Source organism: Zonotrichia leucophrys, chromosome 2 (genome assembly GCF_028769735.1).
Source record: "Zonotrichia leucophrys gambelii isolate GWCS_2022_RI chromosome 2, RI_Zleu_2.0, whole genome shotgun sequence".
Taxonomy (NCBI): Eukaryota; Metazoa; Chordata; class Aves; order Passeriformes; family Passerellidae; genus Zonotrichia; species Zonotrichia leucophrys.
This window is the reverse complement of record NC_088171.1, coordinates 82377248-82403728: the sequence shown is the minus strand read 5'-3', so window position 1 is coordinate 82403728 and position 26481 is coordinate 82377248. Positions and strand designations below refer to the sequence as shown.

The following is a 26481-nucleotide window of genomic DNA, read 5'->3' as shown; positions in this document are numbered from 1 at the left end:
GTAGTGCTGCCTGGAACACGCTGATGTCAGCAGCTGCTGAGATCCCTGCACATTTGTGTTTGGGTCCCCTCATGTAAACCAAACCCCACAGCTGAAGAGGGGGAGAAGGGTAGGGGAAAAAAGAGGTGATACCCACACCAGTGGCAATCCTTTTCCATGCAATCCAGCACAGCAGCACTGGTTGGGTTGGCATGGCCCATGTTATGGCCCACGGGTGTAACAGCCAAGGTTGCAGGTAGGATGCTCTGAGCAATAGGCTGGGGTCCTAAAGGCATTGTGCAAGAGCCAGAGTGGTAGTTTCATCCTGGATTAAAGTCTTTGGGAAAGTTTTAGCAGATGATTTGAAAGTCTTTGGGAAAGGCAGGAGTCACAGGAAAATAACATAGATTTTTGAGTAAGTGCTAAAAAACCTGTTTTAGTCTAATGACAACTAAAAGCTGTAATTTTTTTCCCATCACAATTTAGTTTCTCTGAACATGATTTTGTCCACTTTTTTGTTTTGAAACAACACTTTTAGGCATGTTGTTTCTAGGATTAATGAGTTTTACTAAGGAGATGTTGGCATTGAGGTCCTATTTTGGCAGTTCTCCTAAAGAACAAATTTGTTTCCTTCCATTTCCATTAACATTGTGCTACTACCACTCTGTACACAGTCACAGTGTTTCATGACAGTCATCAAGATGCTCCTTTTCTTGGCAATGTCTTCTGTTTCTTTTCTGTTTTGCCTAAAAATACATGCTTAGAATAAACCACAATTTGCAAAAAAACCATCTTGTCAGGTTATTGTCTTTATGTAAGCAGAGTCATATAAATCTATCACGTTTGTCTTTTGCAGCAGTTTCTGCCTTGAGCTGCTATATGAGACTACTGGTTTGTGCAAAGGAACTCCGAGTCTTCTTTGTTCAGGCACTTCACTCATCTAAATTTTTCTACCAGATATACCCCAACCATGACCCCATATCACTGTCTGGTGTTTTCCCTTCCTTCTGACACCTGCCACAGCAAACATCGGCTCACCAGGGAGTGTTGCCCTTTGCTGACATTGAATATCTGAAGGAAAGGAGGGCTTCTGATCTGTAAAGGAAATGGCTCCTCAGAGTTACCATCTTTATGCTCCTGCTTCACCTCCTTCTTTATTTTCAAGCACAGCTATTGGTGGGTTCTCTGACAATAATGAATTCAGATTTCCAGGGCTTCTCATTGTGCTGTTAGGTTGACTCTGGTGGCTGCCATGTTCCTGTGGGTCAGTATGGCAGAGGCACAGGTCTGTCAGGGCTTACACTTCCTCAGGGTTTGGGTGATATTGGACATGGTTCTGTGATCATGCACTGGGCTTCATTAGGAAGAGCTGTGCACTTCCTGATGGTGGAGAGAGGTGATCCTTTTTCACTGCTTGGCACCGGGGACATCAAATCTGAAGTGCTAGGTCCAGTCCTGGACTCCCCAGTGCTCAAGCAATAAAGTTTCAAGTGAGTCAGTCTAGTGAAGAGCCACAAATATGACTGAGAGACTGGAACATCTTTCATTAGAAGGCAGGATAAGAGAGCTGGGGCTGTTCAGCCTGAAGGAGAGAATGTTGGGGGGGGGGCTTGTTGCCAACATGGTTTCTTTTTTTAAAGATGGGGAGAAAAGCGCACGAACTATTCAAGAAATGTGCACATCATGGATTCATACAGTGTCATCATGATGCTTGATTCTCTATTCTTTTCCTAATAATTGCTGTCCTTTTATTTGTCCTTTCAGCCAGCCCCTGCTATCATTCATTTTTCAAAGAGCTATTCACAGTGAGTCTTGTATCTTTGTCAGAGGATGTAATAACTCAGGTTAAGCCCACTTTTGGAAGTGTTTGGTTGAAATTCTTTTCTTCATTCCTATTTTACGTTTATCGTGTTGGGTTTCATCTGCTATGGCCCAGTCGCAGCAGTGTGAGTCACTTCTGCAACTATTCCCATGTTTTGCTGATATTGAATACCCTGAACAATATTAAAATCCCATCAATCATTGCCACATCACTGTTCCACTCCTTTTTTAAAACATTTAGGATGACATGGAATAAATTTGAGTCCTCTGAATCAGACCTCTCAGTGTGAAAGTTGACCATTTATTTTCTGCTCTTACTTCCTACTTTTTCCTTTTACCAATTTAATTTTACCTCAGTTCTCTGGAGCTGGCCTGGTGTATAGGAAGTATGGAAAATAAATATACATAATCATGAACTCTTATAAGAGGCTGGAGCATGTTTTATTGGACCTGCTGTTCCAAAATATCTCAGCATTAATATCTGTGGCTTTATACACTTGTGAGATAATATTTTGGAACATAAAAATGTACCATAATTATTGTTTAGCATGATGTAAACATATCCTTTTTTTTTTTTTACCTTGATAGAGAACAAGCATATTTATTTGATTGTTCTGCTTTTATTTTGTTGGAATTAGGAGTTTTACTTTCCCTTATAATAGTTGATAAAATTTCCTATTTGGCTTCTTTTATGTCTGACATGTAGAATAAACTCCTTGGATCTCCTGAAGTGTGGCATATTCTTCTTCTGTTGTAGTAGCTAATTTGATCTTTAAATTATTGCTATTGTTGGTCATATTTTCTATGTATGCATGAGCATGCATATCTTAAGATGGATTTTCAAAACTTTTCTAACTAGATTACAGTTTTATGTATTTTAGATTACTTTCATAGTTGTATATATCTCTTCATAGAAACTCTGAAAATGTTTCTAATGTTTGTTCTTATTAAACTACCTTAAAATTTGAGGTATAGTGCTTGGGTGTTGTAAAATTACCTCCTTAATAGTCCATGTGAAAATGGAGTTCATTGCTTTGAACTTGAGTCTGTTTACATACACTGCATAATTATTTCAATCTTCCCACTTTTAAAATGTGTTAATTTAATTGCAGTTTAGACTTCTGAATAGGATGCATCATGGTCTTAGCCAGAATGAAATACATTTGCTTTTACCCTTATGATGGCATAGAAAGACAAAGCTTTAGTTTTAATAACATGCTATAATATCTTTATCATTGTCCTTAGATTAAACAAAAAAATAAGTTATTAAGATAGCATGAAAGAGGATATCAACTGTCCCTTTTAGAGAAAATGCTTGCTTTGATGATCTGGAATTCTTGCAGCAATTCTAGGTTTCTGACCTTAATATTTAACACAGTAAAACACAGGAGGGAAAGATAACAAGGATGAGCAATGAATTCACTATCTCTGATGGTTTTCACTTGTCCCATCACTCTAAAAAACAAAGACATGGCTTTTTGTCATCTGGTCCAGTTAAGAGTGAAATCACTGCCAGCAGATGCCATGGTTGGGCTATATGGTGCTTTATGAAGTTGTCTTTTTGCTCACAGGGATTTAGCAGTGGTGCAGCAGAACAAATCTGTCTTCTTGACTGCTTGGACTATAATGTGGCTGAAACAAGGGTGGAAAGATACAGTAGAAAGATGAGAATTAAGTGAGGAAAGGAATGATGGTAAAAACAAGGTGTGAGAAGAGAAATGAAATTCTTTCTTTTCTGAGTGTGTTCAGGAATAATCTCAAATCTACTTGAGATGATGGTAGCTCAGACTCCTGTTTTTGTAGCAGGAAGGACCAAAAATTGTTATTAATTGATGTGTCACTGCTAATGTTCCTTGGGTCACTCCTTTAAAATCTCATGTGTCTCTTACTAATATCATGCAGTGAAAGAAAATGTTCTGTGGCCAATCACACAGTAGACAGCATGGAATCAGTTGGTATCTTGATTATTTCAAATATGAATTTTCCTTCGTTTCCAGGAGTTTTTCATCTTACTATCACATTAATATGTGACTTTAGGAACACATTTGAAGTTCTCTTATTGTAAAATTATTTTTAAATATCCATTTTAGTGCAATCAACTTGCTTTTATTCTGTCCCATTTTGCTAATGGTTGTTAATTTTTTGGCAGAGGCTGTAATGACTGTTTCCTGATGATATTTAAACCCAGACCTGTGCACAAAAGAAAGGGATTATTACTTTGAGAGTTCTCTATAATGAAGAACAAGGCATGATTTACAGACTTGTTTACTACTTCTATGACAATTATTGGAAAATACAACTTTATGTTTGGTAAAAAACAGTGAAGTAGTAATTTATTTTGGAAATGATTTTGTGGAGTATATCACAAACAAATCTTCCTTGTTGACTTTATTCTTGAGGTTTATGACATAACAGGCACTTTGGAACCATTATTTTTATACAAATTAATATTCAACTTTTTTTGTGATTTATCCTGTTGCTCAAAACTCAACTTTCTTCTTCCAGTTCCCTTCTAACTAGGGAATGGTTCTACAATGCTTTCTATTCATAGTCTCGCTGGGCTTTCAGTTCTTTTTCTGAATTGTCTTGCTTTATTTTACAGTCAGAGAGGGTACTGTGTCATAACTGCTTTATCTTTTTCTTTTCCTCTGAAGCACTTTTGACTCTCACCACCAGAACACAAGGACATCCTGCAGGGAAAGGCCAGGGTCCATCTAGCACAGTAATGTGTCTCCAAGAATTGCAAGAGAAGCTGCTACTGAAAGGCAGCATGCCAAATTGATCACTTTGTGTGGTCAGTTTCCTTCATACCTTGCCCAGCCTCTGCATGTTAGTGACATCAGAGGGTGCATTTCCCTGCCCAGTTTTTTTATTGTTGGTTTATGGATAAGGTGTCCATGAATTGGTTTAATATCTTTTTGATCCTGATAGTGTAAGTTCAAGAAGGTCACTATCTGCTAATTTCACCTTTTTTCAACCAACCTTCTAGTTCTATTGAGTGCCCTTTCTTCTGATGTTTCAGGGTTTAGTGAACATTTTCACCTTCACTTACCCAATGCTTTCATAATTTTAGCCTTTTTATAGATGACTCAGAACAGAAACTGATTTTTGTACTCTGAATTTTTTTGTTTTATGTGGGTAGCTTCTTTTATTATTTGAACATTGCCCAGGTAGAAATTTGGAGGCTGGACTTCAGAATTACAATAGCAAAGAGCGTTACATATTTGCAACCTTTACACTCCAACACAAATATTTTAATCTATAATTTATAGTTTAGCTTGTATAAATACCCTTCTGATGCCATAAAACATACATTGTATTAAACATAGTATTTGTAACTAGTTTTTAAGATTAAGGTCTTGCCAAATGTTACGAAGTCTAGCTATTTCTTTAGAAAAGCTAGGGCATCTTCTGTGCAATTAGGTATACAGACAACATTTGAAATCAGTGGCTGGAATCTAAGCATCTTTCCAAGGGAAAATTCTTCAATTAAGTGATGATTTTTGTTCCTTTTACCCAGTGATGTGGAAGCTGACCTTGAAAAACCTCTGAAAGTGATCCTGTAGTGGGCTGGCTACTTAGTTTGAGTTTTTGTAGTCTTATCAGTTTAATTATGGTTATACAGTGAAAAGCCAGCACTGTTGCAGTTATCCCAAAGAAATAGAGATATTTTATTAGCTGTAGCCTCACTACTGCTGGCTGTGTCCAAAGAAGTGCTTTTCCCTAATTCATGCTGAAATGGTACATTTAAATTTGCAGGCCAGCTTCAGTGCCAAGGTATCATGCTCCTCAGGGGAAAATTCTGGTCAGAGTAACATTAGCTTCAGTGAATTTTACACATGCCAAGCCTGTTATGATTAACCATCTTAACATAGTGTTAAAAAGGCTGTCTAGGTGGGAAATAGTGAGTCATTGTTGGAACATAATTTGTATAAAATGAATGATTAGTATCTTTTTTACAGTTGTTCTCAGTGCTAAAGCAACATCCCCTGTGATACCCTGTGTGCCAGGAAAGACAATTTTAATTTGTAAAATATGTTAAAATGTCTACTCCACATACTCTTTACAGTTAAGACAACCCCACTGAGGAGTAGAAACTGGTGACACATGGGAGACAAGGTGTCTCAGAACAGGTTGTGTCCACAAAAACCAACTAGGATTCATGGCTTGGGTCCACTGTAGTTCGTGCCATCAATCCAAACTAGTGGCATTTCCAATAGCAATGTCTGCGAAGCACCAAATATTATCAGCCTCATACCAGTTTTCCTAGCTGACAGTCCACAGAACAGACTAAAGGCTGTCGTAGCCAATGTACATCTAGAGGTGCTGGGATAAAATGCCAACATGAAAAATGCTCAGAATGGGTTTAACTTAAAGAAGGATCTACTTTTCTATCTTGTGCAGTCTGAATCTTTCCATTCTGAATGCTGAAGACTTTAGTCATAGTTGTATTGTGTTCTGTGACAAGAATGAGATTTTGAAAGGGTTCATGATCATCATATCTCACACTGTGGTGTCATTTTACTATTTTGTGTCCAGCTCGCTCCAGTGGCATCACTGCAGTAATCTGTATGTGAACTTTTGCTGCCCTTCTGAAAGCAGCTGCACAAAATCTGCAGGAAAATCATCTGTTACATGCCCATCCAGGCAGCTACACTACAGCAGTGTGCCGTCCTTTAAATCTGTGGAAAGGAACTGCTCACATAGTAGATGACAATGTCGCCCTGCTGAGGTATGGGGGAAGAAATACAGAGAGCAGCAGACCCACTCAGATTTTGCTAAGCTCTGACAGTCAAGAGTGATGGGCCAGAGTCCTGGATAACCGTCAATCAAAGCAGGAAAGCCACATGCTTGTGTGTAAGATGTTGCACCAGTGTTAACCAAAAGTGAATGCTACATGCTGTCATGCACACCATCACTGCTCAAGCACTCCCATCTCCAAGGTATGGATAGCATAAACTCATAGAGAAAGTATCTGAGAATCAAATTCCTAAAGCAGTGTAAGTTCAGATCAGGACAAAAAGCATGTTTCAACTTGGCAGTCATAGTGATGACCCACATGAAAGACTGCTTCCAACATAGCAGCCTTGTGATTGTGGATCAGTTTGGTGGCACAGGCTACTTTTAATAGTGTCAAAAACAGTGCACTGTAAATGAATGCTGTGATGACTGACAGGAACACGCACCAAGTGCAGGCATGCTGTGATCATTGGCATTAGCAAGTCTTACAGTGAGATAGAAGGATCTTTCAGAGCTTGGCATCACTGCTTGTTAACGTTGTTATCAGCAATATTCTGCCAGTTCTTACAAAATGATAATGGAAAGGGCCATGGATGGTAAAGAGCCATTGACCATTCTGCAGACTGTGATTCAGACCAAGAAGCCTGTTCCTCTTTCTACCTGCTCAAAAGCCTCTGTGTGTTAACTTCTACAATATTAAACTTAAATACACTGGCATTTGGAAATATGTTGAAATGTCCCAAATCTTACATACTATGTATATCTGCGATCAAGATGAAGGGTAGAAGCATCTTATTTGATAAAGATGGGGAAAACACTCTTCAGCCATTGTGAAATGAAAAAGCAACCTCTGTGATAAAAGGAACTCTCTTAGGTCATTAGATTACTTCTAGGAATAGGGGAAAAGCAGTTTGACAGAGGATTAAAGAGCTATTGATAGATGCCATTTCCTACGTGTATTGAGGAGGAGAATTTCTGCCTTAGCATGACTGATAGATGTCCTGCTTTGCAACAGCATTCTCATTCTGACTTTCAAAACTGCAAATATATGCAAATATAAGAATTGTCAGGTCATTTTTTTTAAATCAAGTGTTCTTTGACACAGTTCCTCTGCAACCCAGCCTATTTGAATATGTAATGTCAAGAGGGGCTGCACCTCTTAAAAGTGTTCTCTGTTTGTAGTTGCTGAATGTTGAAATTATCCATTTATTTTGACCAAGAAAAGCAGTGAGGTAATTTATAAAACAGTTGTTTACAGATGTACAAGGAATTTGGAGCTGATACAGCTGATATCACTAGAAGCACTGCAAAATGTCAAAATGTTGCTCACATGCTTAGTAGTCTGTTTTATGTCAAAGTTGAAAAGCAACAGCATCATATTCTGTCCTACATCCACTTGTAAGTTGGGAAGAGTACTTAGCATGGGCCACACAGATGGAGTGGATCTTTCGGTTTGGCTATACAGTAAGATATCAAAAAATATGCAAGTTATATTTTTTTGAGACAAACCAGTTAAAGAAGAATGATGTTTTATTTTCTAATAATTAAATTTTCACACATGTGAATACCACATAGGCAATGAGAAAGTTAAACTTGGAAATACCAAAATCTTGTTTACCTGAAAAATCACTGAGAATGGGGCTGTTTGAAATGCTTCTTCCAGGACTTAGGTCTGGGATTCTTCTTCAAACTGTTTTTTAATAATAAAATCACAAAATGGTTTGGGTTGCAGGAAACTTAAAGATCACTTATTTCCCACTCCTCTGCCATGGGAAGGGCAACCTTCTCCCAGATGAGGTTTCTCAGGGCCTCATCCAGCCTGGCCTATAACTGGAAACATTTTAAGCAGCTGGTCTTACAGGCTAGAAGGATATTTTGCCTTTGGCATCTGTTTATCTTACACCTGTATTAGAGGACCTTTTACATCCCTTGTTGCTGCCTAACTCATTATTTGGGTTTTCCCCTATACTGATGCCTGTTCTCATGACAGAAGATGTAATTGCTTTAACAGGATTTGTTGTCAGCAAAATCACATTTGCTGTTACCTATGCTTTTCTTAACTTTTGGGACTCTTAATTATGACATGCATTATTATTGTCTGTTACTTCTGTGGGAATTTAAGTGAAACTGATGAGCTTCACCCGTTTTCCCAGCCTTTCAAAAACAGGTGCTATGTTTCTCTTTTCTAGCCTGCCAGACCTTTCCAGACCTTTTCCAAGTTTTAAGACTCCCAGTTGGTTCCGTCAGTATCATAATTGATTTTTCCTCAGCCTGGACAGTTTTAAAACATCATACTGGCATAGCCCTTCTCTTACTAGATCAACTTTGTACACCCTTTTCTTTGCTGTTGGTTTTAGTAACATCTGATCACTGTGAAAACTTTTAGGGAGGACTGAAAGCAACCAGGTATCAAACACTTTTTTTTTCTTGTGATATCTGTTGGTAGATTGGAAGAGCAGAGGGGCAAAGCTTTTGCTTTGCCCTTTTCTTGCTGTATTTTCTTGTTATCCCTCATTTCCTTTGTAGTTCTCTTTCATTTCATGCCTTTGAACTATTTGACTTTTGAGTATATGGGACACCTGGCAGCATTGAAAAGGGTATGAGAGATCAGGAAGAAGCTGGATTGATCTTAATGGAGGGAGTGGAGAAAGATGGATGAATAACAGAAGTGGACATCTTCTCCATCTGGTTCTGTCCCCATGATGGAAAAGAATGCCTCCACTGTCCTACAGGGCACATACCTTAGACTTCAGTTTTGACTGTGTAGTTGTCACATGCAGGTGTGAAGAATGCAGACTGACACTAAGGGAAGTGAGCAGCAAATTACTCTTGCTCATACCTGCCTGGGAGCTCTCTGTGTTCTGTACTGTGTGTGTGCAACTGCTGGATGCTGAATAGGATTGCAAGTCAACTCAGAATGGTGGAAAGCCTTCCATGGAGATATAATCATGTACCAGCTGGCACATTTTCAGAATCACCTACTTACTTATGTGTGCAAAACCTGGATCCCAAATCTAGTTAGATTTTCTCAAATGTGTGGTGGGGTTTGGAGTATAAGTACAGCATCCATTATATATTTTCCTATGTATAGCAAAGGAATCCCTTTTGCTATTATGAGTTGGGCTGTACATTTGTTCCATAAGGTCAGTTTGGACACTAATACCCTTTAAAAGAAGCTGACAGGAGATTCTGCATACAGACTGTGATTTTCTGAAGCTGTTTTTAATGACTAAATAAATATATTACCTTAAAATGTAGTGATTTTATGGAATTTGACATAGGTCATGTAGATACTCATGAAATACCATCTTGTTAAATCAAATTTCTTGGCTCAACTTGAGCTTTTTTTTTTTTTTTTTGCATAATGTCATGTATTATACTGTGAATTTTTAGTTCATCAGGATGTAAAAAATCTTTCTGTATTGAAATTAAGACTCTGTGAGGAGTTTGGCAGATTGTTTTGTAATGCAGGTCATAATCAGAATTCACTCGTCCTGGCATAACTCTTTACTTGTAAATAGAGTATTAATAAAAATTTGAAAATATAAATTTGGAGTAAAATTTGAAAAGTTTGGAGTATTCTGTAGGTCTGAAACCATGATTTAGTATCTTGGAACCACACTTCTTAAGTCTAATAGAATGTAATTTTTCCAACACTCTTAAAAATTAATTCTTCCTAAATCCATTTTTTCAGTGTTTAGCAATGACTTCCTTGTGAAAAGCTGGTGTGTAACTTTATGCTGAAGCCAGTTCACAATTAAATGCTATTTATTAAAATCTTATTCCAAAGTGAATTTGACATGCTTCCTTTTTTTTTTGTCTTGGTGTCTTGCACAGGTATCGTTTTTCTTGTTCATCATTTTCGTGGTGTACACCATGCTGCCCTTCAACATGAGGGACGCCATAGTTGCCAGTGTGGTGACCTCTGCGTCCCACACGATCGTGCTGAGCGTCTGTCTGTCAGGTACAGCCGTCGTGAAGGAGCACTTGGTCTGGCAGGTAGGTGCTCTCTGCAGTTAATGATTACCTGTGCGTTGAGTTGCCTGGTCCATGAGCCAGGAGTGCCTTGGTGGGTGCTTGGGAGTACAAACTCACTTCTGTCTTGATTTCTGAATTGCTAATTCAAGGATAATGCACTTTATCATAATGAGGGTGTCATTAATGTTATGTCTTCCTGAATTACACATGAAAGTGGTGGAATCTACAGCCATGTAGCACTTACCAATGTGGAAAATCAAGTTGCTTGAAAAAATATGTGATGCAGCTGTAGTATGGTAGGTGCCCTACCCCTCTGGTTTGTAAAGAATGTTGTTCATCGCCTTACCTCATTAAGGCCTTACTTCCAAGACCAAGGATTTTTTCCAAGTGGCAAAATGTTATCTTTGACATTGTTCCTTTGAATATGCTGAAGTCAGCTAGGTTAAATTTCTGCTGTGAAGACACGGTACTCTACAAGTCCGCTCTAGGTCGTGTCCTCCTTCTGTAGTTCTCAGCCATTTATAGGAATTTTACTGCCTCATCCTGATTGGTCCCAATGATTGAATGAGTCCGGCTGGCTCCAGACTCCATGACATTTTGGGAACCCATCTGTGTTTGCAGTTGTGTCTTAGATTGTAACTCAACTTTGATAATCTACCACATGACATCCTGCAGATTAATAATTTGTAAAAATCCAAATATTAGGAGTTGTTTCTCTTTACTCTTTTATAGAAGATATTTAAATGGTGAATTATTACAGTTTTAGTTGTAGTGCTGTGATGGTCCCAGCAGACATTGATAGAAATGTGTATTTGTTAAGGAAAACAGGATTTCATTCTGAAAAACAAAGATGTGTTTGGTTTTTTAGTATAGTTATGCCTTGTTAAGGAAACAGATTTATTTTAACTTGTGCATCAAAATGATACTGAATCTTTAAAGTAAACACATTTTTATAAACATACTAATAGAACAAGAAAGACAGACGTTATACTATTTATTATAAGTAGCATTAAGAACAAAGCAAATAGTAGTTTTGACTTACCTTTTGAGATACTTATGGCTTTCTTTGAGAAACACTATGCCTCAAAGTGCTTTTACACAAATGTCCTGCCTTGTGATTTGTTTTTCAGGAAAATACATTTTATTTCCAGTTATGGCTTCAGGAATGTGTTCTATGGAACACTGAAATTGAAGTTTGGAGAACAACATGTGTTCTGAGATGTAACTCTCTGTAGCAATTTTAAATTATGAGCAAGAAATTAATGCTTTTCTCTTCCTGATTTGGATTAGTTGAGTGTCTTGTTGTGAAGATTGTGAAGTTGTGCTGTATATTAAGCAATAACTGTGGTCATCTGCAGTTAATATATAGTATTTAAATAATTCAGTAATACAGTTATTGATATTTGGAGTGGAAAAAATCAGGGAGAATATTCCTCTTCAGTTTTTTGTTAACCTATGGCTTTTATTCTGGGCATCAATACACTGCTAAAGCAGTATTAATGTTTGCCACTCCTCTCAAATTGTTTTGGGTTAAAGTTGCCGTTTGCAAAAAATATTTGTTTTTCTTGCCTCTCTAGACCATTAACATTTGGTATATCGAAAAGAATACTTTCAGAAGATGTTGTATTTTTAGACACATCACCTCTACAGAATCAAAACAAATGAATCATAGTCTGTGAAGCAAAACTATTTGTTTTTCATCTCTTCTTTAACTTCCTGTTTCATTCAGAAAGAGTGGCAGCCTTTCCACTGTTTGTAAATGTGTTAAGAATATTTAGTTTCTGTGTTGTTCCTAGTCTTCTATTCTGCCTTTGTAAAATATGCTAAGTGTTATGAATAGCTTGGCAGTTATTGGAGGTACCGAGTGCACTGCATTCTTGCGAATTTGTGGGAAGAACTGAATGATGCTCCCTAATTCCATTTCATTTGCCCTGTGTACATTTTTAGATTACTATTGTTTATACTTTGGAGTGTAAGCAAAAAGTGTCTGTTTTGAAAATCGAGAGGACAAATAAGGGCTTAGGCCAGAGATACTGATGGCACTAAAAAGAGAAATACCATTTGTCAATGATGTACCTTAAGTTCATATAGGACATTATAGTATATATATCTTGTATATATATTGTATCTTATATATATATTTATATCTTGTATATGTAACAAGCATCCTTCAGTAGAGAATACCTGTGTCTCCCTTATAATTGCTTCCTATGTTTCGAGACTTCCATTGTATCTTCTCTGAGCTTTCTCTTGACTGAACAACCATTCTTTCACTCTTCTTATGTCAGGTTCTCCTGCCTTATAATGTGTTTGATAGGTCTTTGGTGGACCTTCTTCAGTTTCTCAGCATCTTTCAGTGACTGATTGGCATCCCATAGCACTTTAAAAGTTAATCATACCTTCAGTGTATGAGAGAGAAAAATCGATGCCCTGAAGCATCCACTCATTTTGAAATTTGACAGAGCCTATCTCACTGGTTTTGTCATTCCTTTGTTATCCTCTGTAAGATTTTACATCAAAAAAGTGGCTTCCTTAAAGCTGCAAAGCTTAGGATGCTCTTGATCCAGGGTTTGTTGCAATTACAGATACTGAGACCAAGCCTCCTGCTGGGTTAAGAAGGATTCTTCAACAGACTGTGCTGGTTGCATGAGGTAGTCTCTGTTTGACCTACATGTCTCTTGAGGAGAGGGAACACACCTTGGTTTAAACTTCGGGAATGATGGAGATGCACTTCCACAAGCCTTCATATTTTTTCCATGGCTGTTGAGCGCCACTGTTAGAATTCTGTTCTTCTTTAGTACTAGGAATTAGTCTAGCCTTGTCATGCAGCTTCTGGATCTCATTTTTCTGGCCGCTGGGCTGACAGACCCAAGAGGATCCAATTTCTGTTCCTTCCATGGGAGTGCTTGTAGACTATCGTGAATTTGCCTCATAACCTTTTTGTCAGTAAAATAAACGAGTTGCCTACTTTTGCGCTACCTAAGCCTTCCATCACTTTCACAGTTGTTCTTTGAGTCCTCACTTGTGCTTCGTCAACATCTTTCTTGCAGCGTGGGCATTTGCCTTCGGAGGAGCGTGCCAGGAGCAGCTGCAGCCGTGCCAAATGCTAATGGGGACCGGCTCTAAGAGGGGCCAGGGGTACAAAGGGGTCAGTGTGCTGCTATGCCCAGCAGCACAGCGAGACACAAACTCCACAGTGAAACACCCGGCTCAGCCTCCCCGCACGCTCCTGTGGGGAATTCCGTGCACAGCTGCGGCATCTCTGCCGGGAAGGGGGGAAAAAGACTCCTGTGTTACAGCCGCAGTTTATGAAAAAAATGACTGTGTATGTATGTTTTGGGGTTTTTTTTTCTGTTGAAAGTTTTAATCCTAACCCTTACAAGGCACACGGTTTGGAATCTGGGACTCTGCCCCCTCTTTCCAGGTGAGAATCCTGCTGCCAAGCAGAGGATGTTGTTCTGTGTGCTCCAGGACTGCTCTAAGAGAACAGGACTCTAATTCTGCTGTAAAGGCATTTGGCTCAGAAGACTTTCACAACTTTAACATCCCTTTCAGTTATTCCTGGAATGGAAAGTATTTAACTGCCATCTCTTCCTATAAACACATAACCTGTTTTCCCCCAAACCAGAACAGATTGTAATCAAATACTTATGTTTTTCCTGTTCTGTTATCAGATAGTCAGCTAGTCTGATCTCTAAAATAGGCTTGATACTATCATTAGAGGTACTTTTGTTCTTAATCTGTTAAAAAAAAGAGGTAACCAAAATAATTAAACATCCTATAAGCTTCCATTTTTCTTTTCCCCTATGATTTATGTGAGGAGTCTGATTTTTTATTTTAGTCTTTTAGTTTTACTTTCTCAGTAAGCAATATTGGTGCTCTTGTAATCATTTTTCATGAGCTGTGTCTAAGTGTTTTCCAAACCTTGGCTAAATCACTACGAACTCCCTTTTTACGTTTTTTTATTTCTAAAGTAGTGTTTTTTACCTTAGAGGATTTTTTTTGGTGGCTTCTTGCAGCCCTGTAAAAGGAGTCACTTTTAAAGGCACAAAATTATAGCTAGGCAGAATGCATGTGTGCATACATTCAACTTCATATTGGCTTTGGACTGTGTTCGGGAATGCATACAGCAAAAGGAAATAATTTGTAACAACTTTTATGAAAGTCTTTGTTTGTGTGATCTCATAGCCTTAAGATAATATTCTGTTGGGATGGAAGAAAAACAAATGCTAAATGAAAAATTTATTTTCAGAAATGTTTGTATTGGGAAATTCCACAGCTTCAGCCACAAGATGTGTATTTGTCATCAGATAAACTACTCTTACATAATTAAAAATCAATGGCTATGGCCTATTCAGGAAAAAAAACCAACAAATAAACCAAACAAGAGTGAACTGAAAAAGGGAATTAGCTTTATTTAAAAAAATTATCAATTTCTTCATCACTACACATCTTGAAATAAATTATACCAAAAGTTCATCATCAGAAGTGTAGCATCATTTTCAAAGATGGACAACTTTGGTTTTCATCTTAGCAATATATGCCTTTTTCAGTTTAGAAAACTGAAAAACTTAGTTCTAAGTGCCTTACAACACTTAAATCAGTGTTCTAAACAAAAGGTTTTGCAATATATCATGTAAAAGGCATGTACCTTTTGTTTAGAACACTGATTTAAACTAATCTGTTAACTTAGTAAATTTAAGAGGTGAGGATATTTTCAAAAGCTGTTTTATGTAATAGACTGGCACAGGAGAAAAATAAAAAGCACCAGTATTCATTGGCTTATAAAAGAAGAAAATGTACAGCTCTAGGGCTCAGAAATAGAGTAGAAATTGGTTTATGCTGTTATCACACAGTGCAAGAAAAAATCATGTTTATTAAAAAAGTCTGGGAAAGAAGCCCATGTCTTTAAGTACATCCAGTGCTGTGCAACCCCTGAGGCTGTAAAGCTGCACAATGAAAGTTGAAAGCACATAGGAACTTCATTCAGTCTGAATGTCAAAATGCTCTTACTGGGGGCTGAATTTATCCTTTTTCCTTGAATACCTTTACTTTGAAGGAAATGAGGAAGGGTTATTTGTGAAGGTAAAGCAACTTAAGCAACTCCTGCTTTCTGCTGCTCGGTTTCACGAGGTGAATCGCTGTTGTTCCTGCTGCAGGTGTGGAGGGCAGTGACTGCCATGGAAGGAGGGAGGCTGTATTCCTTGTACTCCTTGTAGCAGCAGCTGCCACTGTCCTGTACCTCGTGCCTTTTCCCCTCTGCCCTCCCCACCCCAGCAGCAGTCTGGCTCAGCACATTGTGAGGCAGCTGGGAGCCTGCAAGGCTCTGTCCTGCATCGCACAATGCAGCAGGCGTATTTTTCATTATTGCACTTTTTTTTATTCTTGATTTTATACTTTATCTAGGCAGATATTGAAAGGCCATCTGCTGTGGATTTTTAACTAATTTTCACCATCAGCAGATGTACTTTGTGTTTCACTCATTCTTTAAGATAATCTGTACAGTTTGGATGTGCTTATGAAGAGGCCACTTGCCTACAAGAGTATAGATACGTAGGAGAATGTATAATTGCATTTCAGAGTATTTAAACATAAACACAGAACATGAATGTCTTCCAAAAAGTCCCTGAGGCTGTAAAGGGAAGATCTGTAATACTTAGTATGATGGAAGGTTCAGCATTGTATTGTGAAATGAAATCGTGTGCAGGTGGCCGCGTGGGTTTTCAAAAGCACCTTTTACCTGCAGCCCAAAGTCAGCATCTAAGAAATGCATAGAAAGTAGTCCTGGTGAGATGTGTAGAAAATCATCAAAGTACAGAAGATAAATGATAAATGCTTCTTTTTTTTTTTTTTTAAGTCTTGGAAATATCTGCGTGAGTTCTCAAATACCTCTAGTTAGCATTTATTCTTAAGCTTTACTGAAAGGATTAGATTGACATTTGTGTTAACTTTATTTACATTAATATTTATATCAGCAGTGAATATTTGTTTATCACTTTCATACTACTTTAGCTTTTCGTGTTCTAAAAATGACAATTTCTTGTAGCAAGTTTTAATTTTCAAAAATATAAATTAATTAAACCCCTAAATTCAGAATTTTGTAATTCTGTCCATCCAGATAATTTTTCTTGGTTAAAGAATCTTAGTTTCTTCATCTGAGTTAGTTTTGCTGATTCCTTCCATTTTCACAGATGCTGGCCAGCCTTTTCAGTTACGTAGTACTTTTACAGATTGGTATTTTTTGTTAAATTTATTGTGAGTTAGTTCTTTTCTTATTGCAGCTGGAACATTTAATTCTGTGAATGATACTCACTCTAGGCATGATGCTTTGTCATTTCATGTACTCAAAGAATTACCGCATAGCTCTACATATCATTTGGAAGAATTCTGTAGAAGAAAAATAGCTTTCACTATCAGTATGTGAATGCATTTCCTCATCCTGTCAGCCACTTCTAGTGCAGCATAAAATATGGATCAGGAGCACAAACACCTGTTGTTGTGTAGAGAAGACTTTGGTGAGTCAGAATCCCGCTTGCAGTGGTCCAAGACCCCATCTCTTTGTAGGTGCCTGCATTGGAGCCCCTGCCATCCATCAGTGCTAAGTAGAAGTATTCCTCTTCCAATCATCTTCCAAAATTTGCACTCCTGTGCAAATGTCAGTGCATGTTCGTACAAGTCCCTGAGTAGCCCTTGTTTCCCTCAGCACACTTCCCCATGTGTTGGCTGCACAACTGCCTGAACTGCAGCCTCCAAGTGCCCATCTTGTAGGTCCTGTGATGGAATCAGTTCATGCTCCCAGATAAGTGTGTGGAAGCCAGGAGCAAAGGAGGTAAACTTCTGCCATGTTGTGGGTTTTTTTCTTAGCAGCTACAGCTGTGCTACTGGTAAAAGGGGAGCTGTTCCTGACCCTGGAGCTGGTAGCATGGCTTTTGTTTACCTGCCTAAACTCCCTCCCCTTTTCCTTCCCCAAACACGGTGGTCAGGTGTCAGCTTCTTACAAAACACTCCTGACATATTCTGTCCTCTAAGACATGCCAAGGCTCTGGGAAAATACTGCTTTGCCCAGATCAAAATGGTGCTAGTGAGCAAGGTATCAGCTATACAGAAGCAATGATCAGGGAATTCAGAACTGCCTTCCACTTTGGCTTAACAGCAGAGGTACAGCTGGAGGACATCGCCTGTAAACCTTGAAGTAAACCTGGATCTGGTGCTGGGTGATATTGTTTAGTGGATTAGGGCTACAGTGGTAGTGCTGAGTGGACTGCCAGTTGGACTGGATGATCTTGTATTTCTCTTCCAGCCTTGATGAATCTATGATTCTGTGAATCCTTCAATTCCTAATTCTTCACAGGGATTGCACCTTTGGAAATTGCACTGCATATTCTTCCCCCTCTCAAGGTATATGTATTCCTACACACCCTGTGAGTGGCATCATCATTTGTCATTTGTGGGCCTGAGAAGAAATCATGTCTCTCCTGTGCCTCTCTCTAGTTGCGTGTAATAAATTATGTTTATCTTCCATCAGTTTAGAACTGGTTCTGGGTATACTAAAGACTGTATGCTGCATATTTGCTGCAAAGGTCACCTGCCTGGACTCTGCTAGCTCCTACCTGTTTCTGAGTGGGGCTATGAGTTACAGCCTTGATTGCAGCAGTGTGCAAACAGCAAAGGCTGTAGTTTATCAGACATAAAGTTATGTTCATGAATCTATTTGCAGTTTTGCTTTCTTTGTTCCTTTGAGGATATATTTTCTCCCAGATGTATGGCAGTCTATCAGCTCAGAAGCCGCAAGAACACAGGTCTGAAGTAAGCAAGCTGTCTCTGTCCCAGGTTAGCTCAGGTCCACAGGCTTTGGGAATTCAGGCTGTGTGAAAACACTTATGCTACTCTGAAAAGACAAAGCTGTGCAGAGATCTGTCTGCCTCTGAACCTTAGGCCAGCTTCCATGTCTTTGGATATACAATAGCACGGTTAATCCTTAACCCTTTAGTCTTTTAGCAAATAATTAAGACTTACCAATGCTGAAATAGCATATATCTGCAGAAGATTCAAATGCTGGTGGATGCCCCAAGCTAAGGCTGATAGGCCATCATTGATGGAAGACTCAGCAGGACAGGAAACAAACACGCTAAAGGAGAAAAACCACCCTAAATGATTCCAGCAGATGTTTTGCTTTTGATGCATGCAAAATACTAGCTACTCAAGATCCCAGTGCCTCTTGTTCAAACAGTTGTTGCCACTATGTGCTGCTGCAGAAGAGGATGAAAAGAAGGACTTGAAAGTTCATTAGGTCAGTTTTAAACTGGGGAAATTTATTGCAACATTGATGAATGCAAATGAGTAGGTCAGATTCTGAAGCATGAGATTTTGAGTTCTTCAACACAGGCACACTTTTATGTTTTAGAAGCCAAAACTGAGTTTTGCTCCAAAGAGATATATCAAGCTTTGCTGCGAAGAAAATTTTTCATTTAAAAGATTTCTAATGGCTGCTTAAACAATCTTCTTTGTCTTGAATACTCTCTCACATTTTATGGTCCTAGTTTCGTAGCCTCTCTGCCACAGTAACATTTCTTCAGGTTAACTACAGCAGGTTTGTCTGTCCTATTTACTAGTTTTATTTGCTACACTTTGCCCCTAGACATGCAGACATGAGATCCTGCTCAGGTTATTTTCAGACAGGAAAAGACTGTGTCCCGATGAGCATTTACTCACATATGTACTTTTACTAAAACTGTTGGGATTATTTGAGGAGGTTTGCAGCAGCTTGTGTGAGAGAGCTTCACGCTCTGAATGCAAATATGAGGTGTGCAATTATCCTGTTTCCTCTGGTATGTAGGTGATGAGATAGAGTGTTAGCTTCTGATGGAAGTCAGCTGGGGTTTTGCTGATGCTCTCTGAGCGCTGACTGCTGCTGACCTCTGTATGCACAGACGCACACTGCTTGGGCTGTGGAGTGAGTCATTAAAATTTGGCCTCTGGAAAGAACAGGACAAATAGTGACATGGTGACAAGGAGCAATGCTCCCAGGTGGTCTGCCTGCTCCAGCCAACTCACACAGGCCAGCGGGCAGGAGCAGAGAGAGGAGATGGAGTTCTCCCTGTGTGACACCCGGAGAGGCTGTTGCTGTAGTGACGCTGTCCTCAGGGTCCAGCAGGGCAGCAAAGTGGTGGCATTCCAACCCCAGTTCTTTTGCCCTAACAGATTATTTAGATCCACTCATTTATCATGTTTAATTTAGTTCATAACATCAAATGCAGTCAGGTTGGTTAAAATCCTTAGGGCTTATTTTGCCTTCCTCCTTCCCTCTTTCCCCTTCTTTTTTAATAAAATAAGCATAGGATAGCAATTCAAAAAGTCTTGAAATGGCCACAATAAAAAAGAAAGTACAGCAAAAAGGAGGGGACAGAGAAGAAACATTAAATTATCTGTGCAAAAATGGTAACAAAAGCATAAATGCTGATAAATAGGAGGAGTAGAATACTGAAAAGTTGAAAGGTGGGTAATGAGGCACCTTAATAATGTTCTCTGTTATTTGCTCTAACATTTTGCTTTATTTGCTGTTCAGTCATCCACAATGATACAGTTATTTTTCTGCTATCCAGTCATTTAGACAGTAAATGTTTTCCTTGGATATTTGGAACTTTCTAACCTCAGTTCAGTTGATTGATGCTGCACCAATAATCTCTGAATGCAGAGATGATTCCCATTCTACTCTTATTGGTATTGACTGCGTCACTTCAGAATCTCTTTCACATGGTGCACACATAGTCCCTGAAATCATTATCTAGTTATTTTCTCTCAACTGCATTATTTCAGCTTCTGTTGAACTGCATTTGCAAAAAATATTCTTGAGTCAAATCTGGGAGCTGCACATAGGCAGAGCTTTCCTGCCTGGGACAGTGGGGGATCAAGCAGTAACCTTTTAAATCATGTTCTGTATCCTCCCTGGACATACCTGTGCTGCCAGTCCTGGGCTTTGTCAGTAACCTTTAAGTTTAGAACCTTAGAGTTAAGGTTAGAACAGAGTACAAATAAAGATCCCACTCTGCAACCCTTTTTTACCTAAGCACAGTCAGTGTTAAACCCAGCTCTGCATTTCAATTGCCTGGTGCAGGTCTTGAATGAGAGACTGATACTGATGAGTCTTGAGTGGCAAATTTCTGCCCCTTTCCCTCCTCTGAGAGGAGGAGACCACAGGCAGCAGAAGGTGTGCTGAAGAGCCGTTTTAGTCCTGCTGGAGCAGCCTCAGCAGTGACTCCAATCCTGCTCGTATTACTACTGGGATAATCATTGCAGCTGCAGCCAGCTGGTCCTGTCTGGAAAAAATGTGTCTCTACACAGTGGATTTGGATATTTTGGATGTTTTCCTTGTCTCAGCCTTTGGCTGACATCCATTGTGCTTTCTAAACTCCACTGACTCTTAGACAGGATCAGCTGTTACTTCAATGTTAAATTAAAAGATAATCTGCAAAAATATGAAGGGGCAGGGAAATAGTGACAGAGGAACTCCAATAACCTAATCAGAGCAAGTTGGACACTCAGCTGACTTAGGATGGGATGTTTAGGAGAGGAACCAGAGTGTGGAAGAGGAGAGATCATAGTGGTTTGGAGGAGGAACAAATCTGGGAGAATAGATGAACAAGGCAATAAAAGAAGCTGACCGTGTGTTAAGAGGCTGTGGTGGGTACTCTTATCTGGCCATGCCCTGTCCTGTCTACCCACACTGTTTTTCCTGTCTTCTTCTCAACCTCCATTCTGTGTGCATGGGCCTGTGTGTGTGGGGAGACCCCAGAATGGACTCCTTGTGTCACAGGGTCCCTCCCAGGTGTTGCAGTGGAGCAGCTGGAGAGAATGGAGAGGTCTCAGTACTCTCTGGTACTTTGGGGGCTGTGGGCCAGAGAGGCTCAAGGCCTGGGGCAGCTGCAGGTGTATTTTGGGAGTGTGTATCAGCACGTGTGATCACTGGTCAGGCCCCACTACTGGTGAGTGGGAGACGAGGCCATGAGCCTGGGTTGGATACTGGAGAGGTTGGGGGCCGTGTGGCTTGACTGCTGGAAGAAGCAGGGAGCCCAAGCCAGACCAGAGACTGATTTGTTTGTGCAGTTGGAAGATGGAAGATGATGGGCTGACTATTGAACAGATCTGTGGCCGGTTCCTGAAGGGATCTATAATGTCTCTATATGTATGTATTCTGTGTTAAATTGCTTTCATCCTGGTCAGCCAGAGAGGGGAGCAGGACCAGGATGTTGGTGTGGCTTGTGTTTGCTCAAGTATTGCATTGATCTTGTGTTTTTCAGTCTGCATTGATCTGTGTGGTTGGCTATTGGTTTGTGTATAAATGTGTATAAATGCACTGTATGTAGTTGAGACTGGATGGATATGGTGCTGCAGCAGCAGCAGCAGCTTTGCCTCTGTCAGACTACCAGAGTCAGAAACCTCCAGCATAAACCAGAGCCACATATTTTCAAATGTAATTCCATATGTTCATAAACAGCATTATGACTTTTGCCTAGGAAGTGGTTTTCTTGGTGAGATTGATGAAGATTTGACTTTAATATCTTCACAGTGAATAACACATGGACAGTTTCTACTCTGGGCATCCCTTCCCTTCATATTCACACATGGATGTGATAAGCCCTGAATCCATAAGCCATGGTCATCATGAGAAAACATTAAACTTTCATATCTCCTTCTGGGAGTCACAGGCATATTTATTATTGCATGGTGAGGTAGTGGGTTTTTCACTATATATTTGCTGATCAGCGTCAGAGTTTCAGGCAATCACAATAGTATCAGAGTTAAAGAGGAATAAGTGTGGCAATGCTGCTCCATAATTACTGAACTGGTATGAGACCTGGCAGTGAAGGATTGCTGCAGGCAGGTGCTCTGAGGGTACAGAGAGAAGGGAAAGGTTTCCTGATGCAAACTGTCTAAGCAGGCAGTGCTGTCCCTGGAGAGACATTGAGCATTCAGGTGGCAAAGCACATTTTTTCCCTCTTCAATGTCACTGAAAGAAATATAAGGATACAGAGCAGAGGTGAGCTCAGAGTGTTGGAGTCAAGCCAGAAAGGTTGTTATAAATTTTTGAGAAAGATTGAATATATCTTGTGAAAAGGGATTTAGAGTAATGAATGCTCTTTCTATTCCTGAAATACCTGACACAGTTCCTTATGTTTTTATTAGAAATTTATATTACCTGTTATTTAGTTTGTTAGAACAGCTCAAACAAGGTAGTGGTGCTGAGATTCTCATTCATGCTAGGCTCAGTTTGGATGATTTGATATGAAGCATAATGGGTGTATCTCAGAGAACTGAGGAGCTGAGAGGTAGGGCAAGAGTTGGACTTAAAAGCTTCAAGTGATTCTCCTCTGTCTACAATGCATTTTTGCAGTTGCGATGCGTGCAGTTAAATTGGCTTCTTTTGCACTTCCCTTAAATAGGTCTTGCCTTCCTGAAAACTAGAACCGTTTGCCATCATGCTGATAGCTCTGAAAGTGTCAGCCTCTGGTTAGCATTGACTATAAACTAGCAAAAGTCAGAAGTCTGGTGATATTCAAGAAGCATCTGGACACAATCCTGTGCTATGTGCTCTAGGATGACCTTGCTTGAACAGAGAGTTTGGGCCAGATAACCTATTGTGGTCCCTTCCAACTGTAACCTTCAATGATTCTGTGAAGTCTGCCATTTTATTTTAGTTTTCCAAATTCAAATTTCTCCTTGTAAATTGCTGGAAGCTTTCTCTCAAGATTTGTGTCTTTCTACTTCCCTCCACCTTGGTTTAAAATCCATTTTGCTTATTTTTTTCTTATTATTCTTTCTTACAAACCTGCTTTTGCTTCTTTTTCTGACCTAGCTGGGCCTTTAAAAAAATTTAATTTATGTGGGGTTTTTTTTAACTCTTCAGTATAGTTCATCCTGCTTATCAGCTTCCTGTGATGGAGAGTTCATCAGCTCACCTGTGTTGCAAGAAGAGCCATCTTTTGCTTGTTTCAAACCTGTCATCTGTTTGCATCCCCCAAACTCTTACACTGGAAAAGACTGAACAGTTGAAGAGCTCAGTTCACCCTTTCCAGAAAATTTATGATCTTATAAAACTCTGTCACACCTCCTCTGTAATTTCTTTCCCAGGCTGCAGAATTAAAAATTATTTATCTTTCCTTGTTTAGAAGCCATTCCATACCTTTGATCTTCCTTATTGCTTCTCTCTGATCTGAAGGTTTTCTCTTACACAGTATGAAAGCACAGTCTCTAAGACAGAAAATCCATTAATTCTTCATAACATGCTTGTTTAGTAAGGAAGTAGGTCATTGTAAATTCTGATGACCCTGAATAAAGAGGAAAAAAATGACTAGCCTGATGCTCAAGGCAAGCACAAATTAGCTGAAATGTTACTGGTGAAGGAAATGAAAAATCTGTGACCTGACCCATGCAGTCTTGAGGGGTAGACTCGGAACATTTTGCTTAACAAAATGCACATGATTCTGTAGCTTGTGAAGGAGGTTCAGAAGAACTGTTATGCATTAATTAGGGTGAAGTAATAGAAATAAATATGTTCGCTTTTCATGTCAGAAGCTAAAATGCTGAGGTCTGCTTGTACTAAAAATAATTATAAAGGAGAAAATAGTGGTTCTGATTATACTGTATTATGCTAAGACCTGAGCAGTTAGGTTTGTTTCTGCAGGGCTGTTGCTTATTGGATTATCATCATTATTTTTTTTAACAATTCCAATTTAAGAGTTGTGAAGCTGAAGCTGAATGTGAAAACCAAATTATACTTCTATACCCATATTACTATGGATGTGGGAAATGAAAAGCCAAGAAGCAAAGAATCCTTCTAGACCAGGAGGAAAAAATTGATATTTCTTTTTTTTCTAAGTAACTCTATTCCTCTTTAAAAAACATGTATTCACCAAAAGGACATATAAATAGAAATGAATTTAAAAAAAAAATTAAAATTGCAGTGTATCTGAATGATAATGCAGTTACTGTCTCATTAACTGGATGCCAAAAGAAGGCAGTGATAATTGTGTAGCTGCTGCTAAGAAAAATTTCAGAATGTATTATGGATGTTGTGCCTCATCCTGACAAAGTCAGTTCACAAAAGAGCAATAAGCACTGTCTCAAAGGAGTGTTATGTTTCAGATATTAAAACCTTCCCTTAACAAGCATCCAAGACACAGATCAAAGTAGAACTACAGTGGATATGAGCTTGAAACTCATACATATTTTCTTACACTCAGGATTGCAGATCTGTTCCTATTTTGGAAATGAGTTAATTCCAGTATTTTTCAGGGAAAGTTCATGGTATGTTCTGTAGTATTTGGCATTTCAGCAGAGATAAAATGCTTTGCATTATGTGATGTCTTGACAATATTAGTGCCTGTATGTGTGTATATATAATATGCAAAACTATATATATATAATATACAGAATATAGATAAATACATATTTTTTCTCCTCTTCTATACATGTTTTTTTAATAGCAAATCAAAGTCTCTGGACTATACTGTTGTGTTTCAGCTGTGGTTAGTGAGGTTTTTTGATTACGTTTGTGTCCAAGTGCCTTCCATTTTATTTCAGTGAGTTCAGCTGGAATTAAACACATCTTAATATCACAGGACATTTTCATAAGTCTGAACCGAAGTACAGGAGCCTTCTTTCCACAAATTCTGTTTCTTCATCAAGTTCTTGTACTTTGCCATGATGTCAGCAATGGGCCATCAAGTTGGATAGCTTAAATAAGCCATAGCTTAAATCACAGAGCATGTGAACACTGAGTGCTGCCTTTGAGAGGGGCAAAACAGGCTTGGACAAGAAAGTCATGTGTATACCTCCTAGAGAGGTGTACAGAGGGGTGTATATATATATATATATATATATATATATATACACACACATATATGTGAGACTGTCGAGGTTCAGTTTTCTTTTGCTGCCATTTCCAGTGTTTAAGGGAGGAGGAGAAAGCTGTGGTAAGGGACAGTGCTAAACCACAGTGTACATGGAAAACTAATAATTTATTTTTAAAAGTTGTTAAGTCTGCTACACTGTTGAACTCATATAAGCAAGCTCTTAGAAATAGAACAGCAAATATGATTAATGCTGTTCTGGGTGGCTTTGTTTTCCCCTTTCCCTATAGTGTTGTAGAGAAATTCAAAAACATTTAATAGAAAGTTAATTCTCCTCTGCTTCTATGAAGTTTGTTGAACTGGATGAAAAAAAGAAAATAAATCCAAAGCTATATTCAGTTACATAACTACTTTAAAACTCTGTGTTTTACAATGGTAGAGCAGTAAAAACATTTCATCAGTGCCAATGTGCCATGTTACATTGCTTTGGGATTAAGAAGAGCTGACCTGTGTCTCTCAGTCTCTTGAAGTCCTCTTGATTTATTTGAAGTCCTTTGAAGTATCATCTTTATGCTCTATGCCTCCATTAATTCCATTTCTTTATTGGTTAAATGCTAATTTTAATATGTGGGGGTCATACAGTTTGACCTCAAGCATCCTATGTTACATTTGTAGCACGAGGACAATTAATGCAAAGGAAAAGCTCAGATCTGGAGTGGAAAATAACATCTTGCATTTGGCCATATTCTTGTCTATTCTGAACAGATCTGATGAATATCATTATGTATTTTAGGATCTTTCATATGGTACATAAAAAATCATCTTGCTTTCTTAAAGTTTTAAAAAATTCAATATAACTTAATGGGTTTTCTCATTGTAATTTTGTTTGTTGTCTCCACCTGCACTGCGGGCAATTTAATTAATTTGCACCTGAAACATGAAGCGTGTTGTATCTTCAGCAAGAGCCTGGAAATCGTTATAACCTTTATTTTTCCAGGGCAAGAAAGTACCTTAGGGTCTAAAGTGTGCTGTTCAAGTAGAAGTAAAGACTAATGTGTAGATTACAGGGCCAGAAGGAGCTGCAGGGATCATCTGGTGCCACAGTGTTTCTGAG

General features: G+C 38.9%; 1 protein-coding gene across 1 annotated transcript in view; it reads left to right on the top strand.

The window, feature by feature from the left end:
* ADCY2 (adenylate cyclase 2) overlaps positions 1-26481 on the top strand; it is a 203728-nt gene that overhangs the window by 53489 nt on the left and 123758 nt on the right. Inside the window, exon 3 of the mRNA XM_064705535.1 lies at positions 10378-10539. Coding sequence (XP_064561605.1) covers positions 10378-10539 — 162 coding nt within the window. The remainder of the gene's footprint in view (positions 1-10377; positions 10540-26481) is intronic.